We start from the raw sequence: 1,542 nt of genomic DNA, 5'->3' as shown, positions 1-1,542 counted from the left end.
AAAAAAAAAGTTCATCTGCCTCAAACCTGCAAACCACCCCCCTCAAGCCCCAAGTTCCCCCCTCCCCGCGCCCCCCCGGCCGTACCTGCGCGGGTGGGAGCGGGTCCCTGCGCGCAGAGCAGCGCGCACAGGAGCGCGTAGCGCAGCGCCCCGGGACCCGGCGGGGCCATGGCCCGGCCCGGCTCGGCTCAGCGCGGCTCGGCCCGGTCCCAGCGGGCGGTGTGGCCGCGGCTCTCCCGGGAGAGTGGAGCGGAGCGCCGGGCAGATGCGCGCCCGCGGGAGGCGGCCCCGGTGGCGGCGGGGGAGGATGGGGGGGCGGCCCCGCCTCGTCCCGCCCCGCCCCGCCCCGCCAGGCCCGGCCCGGGGAGGGGGGTCTCTCCAGAGGTGCATCCCCCCCCCCCAATTCCCCACACTCCCTTCACTGCCTGGTCGTGGGGAGGCAGTGGCTGACCCGGCACTGAACCTCTGGCACGGGGTGTTCTGCTGCACGGGTTGTACGCTCTGTACTCCTGCACACCTGTACACCTGAACACACTGTACACCTGAACACACTGTACACCTGTACTGCACACACTGTACACACTGTATACACTGTACACCTGCACACCTGCACATACCTGCACACACTGTACACACTGTACACACTGTACACACTGTACATACTGTACAACCTGCACACAGTGTACACACACCTGCACACCTGAACACACTGTACACCTGCACACCCTTGTACAACCTGCACACCCCGTGCACCAACACCCCCACACGCAGCACGCACCTCGCGCCCGGACACCCCGCACCCCCCGCACCCCGTGTGTGCACCGCACGCTGCCTGCACACCCCGAGCACCGCGCACACCCCGCACACCCCGCACACCCCGCACACACTCCCCGGGGCTGCCGCGGGTCCTCCAGGTGCCCGGGTCCCCTCGTTCAGCACCGCGAACAGCTCCGGCCGGGCCGGGCCGGGCCGAACCGGGTCAGGACCCTCCACTCGCTGCCCGAGTTCGAGGGGGGGGCCACAGCCTCCTCTGGGAGCATCGGGGGCTCCAACCCCCCCGGGGTCCCGGCAGCCCCATGTGCCCCCGGAACCCCCCCCTTTCCCCAGAGGGGACAGGGAAACTCTCCGGACTTCGAGGAACCGGCGCTGAGGAAGAGTCCCTGGGGCGCACGGCTTCCCCTTCCTCCCCCTTTTCCTCCTCCTCCTTCCCCCCAGAGGGGAGGGCTCCCCGCCATCCGCTCTTCCCGCAGCCCCTCCCGGCCGGGCCTTCCCTCTTCTCCCGGCCATGAATTATTCAGCCCCGTGTGGGAAAGCCGGGCCACGGGGACCCTCGGGGCTGCGCACCCCTGGATATGCAGGGTCCAGGGAGGACTCATCCTCACCCCCTCCTCCTCCTCCTCCTCCCCGCTGGCCGCCCCTTCCAAAGCGGAGCCCCCAAACCTCTGCATTGCGGGGAGGGAGGGGGGCGGCGAGCAGGCACCCCTTTCTTTTTATCGCGGGGGTTTTAAGGGGGTGGCCTCGTTTGAGGTGGGTAGAGGGAGT

The 1,542-nt window shown here is 69.3% G+C and overlaps 1 protein-coding gene across 2 annotated transcripts in view; it reads right to left on the bottom strand.

Annotated features, from left to right (window-relative positions):
- Positions 1–244, bottom strand: part of LOC114072733 (CD164 sialomucin-like 2 protein) — a 5,607-nt gene extending 5,363 nt beyond the window's left edge. The window contains exon 1 of one of the 2 annotated variants that reach the window (XM_027910592.1): positions 86–244. In XM_027910592.1, coding sequence (XP_027766393.1) covers positions 86–170 — 85 coding nt within the window. In that variant the 5' untranslated portion in view covers positions 171–244. The remainder of the gene's footprint in view (positions 1–85) is intronic. The other variant, XM_027910593.1, reaches the window with a different exon arrangement.
- Positions 245–1,542: the final 1,298 nt, after the last annotated feature.

This window comes from Empidonax traillii, unplaced genomic scaffold (assembly GCF_003031625.1).
Source record: "Empidonax traillii isolate 1590-97213 ecotype Southwest subspecies unplaced genomic scaffold, ASM303162v1 scaffold3812:size10895, whole genome shotgun sequence".
Lineage (NCBI taxonomy): Eukaryota > Metazoa > Chordata > Aves > Passeriformes > Tyrannidae > Empidonax > Empidonax traillii.
The sequence above is the reverse complement of the archived record's forward strand: the minus strand, read 5'-3'. Positions and strand labels throughout refer to the sequence as shown.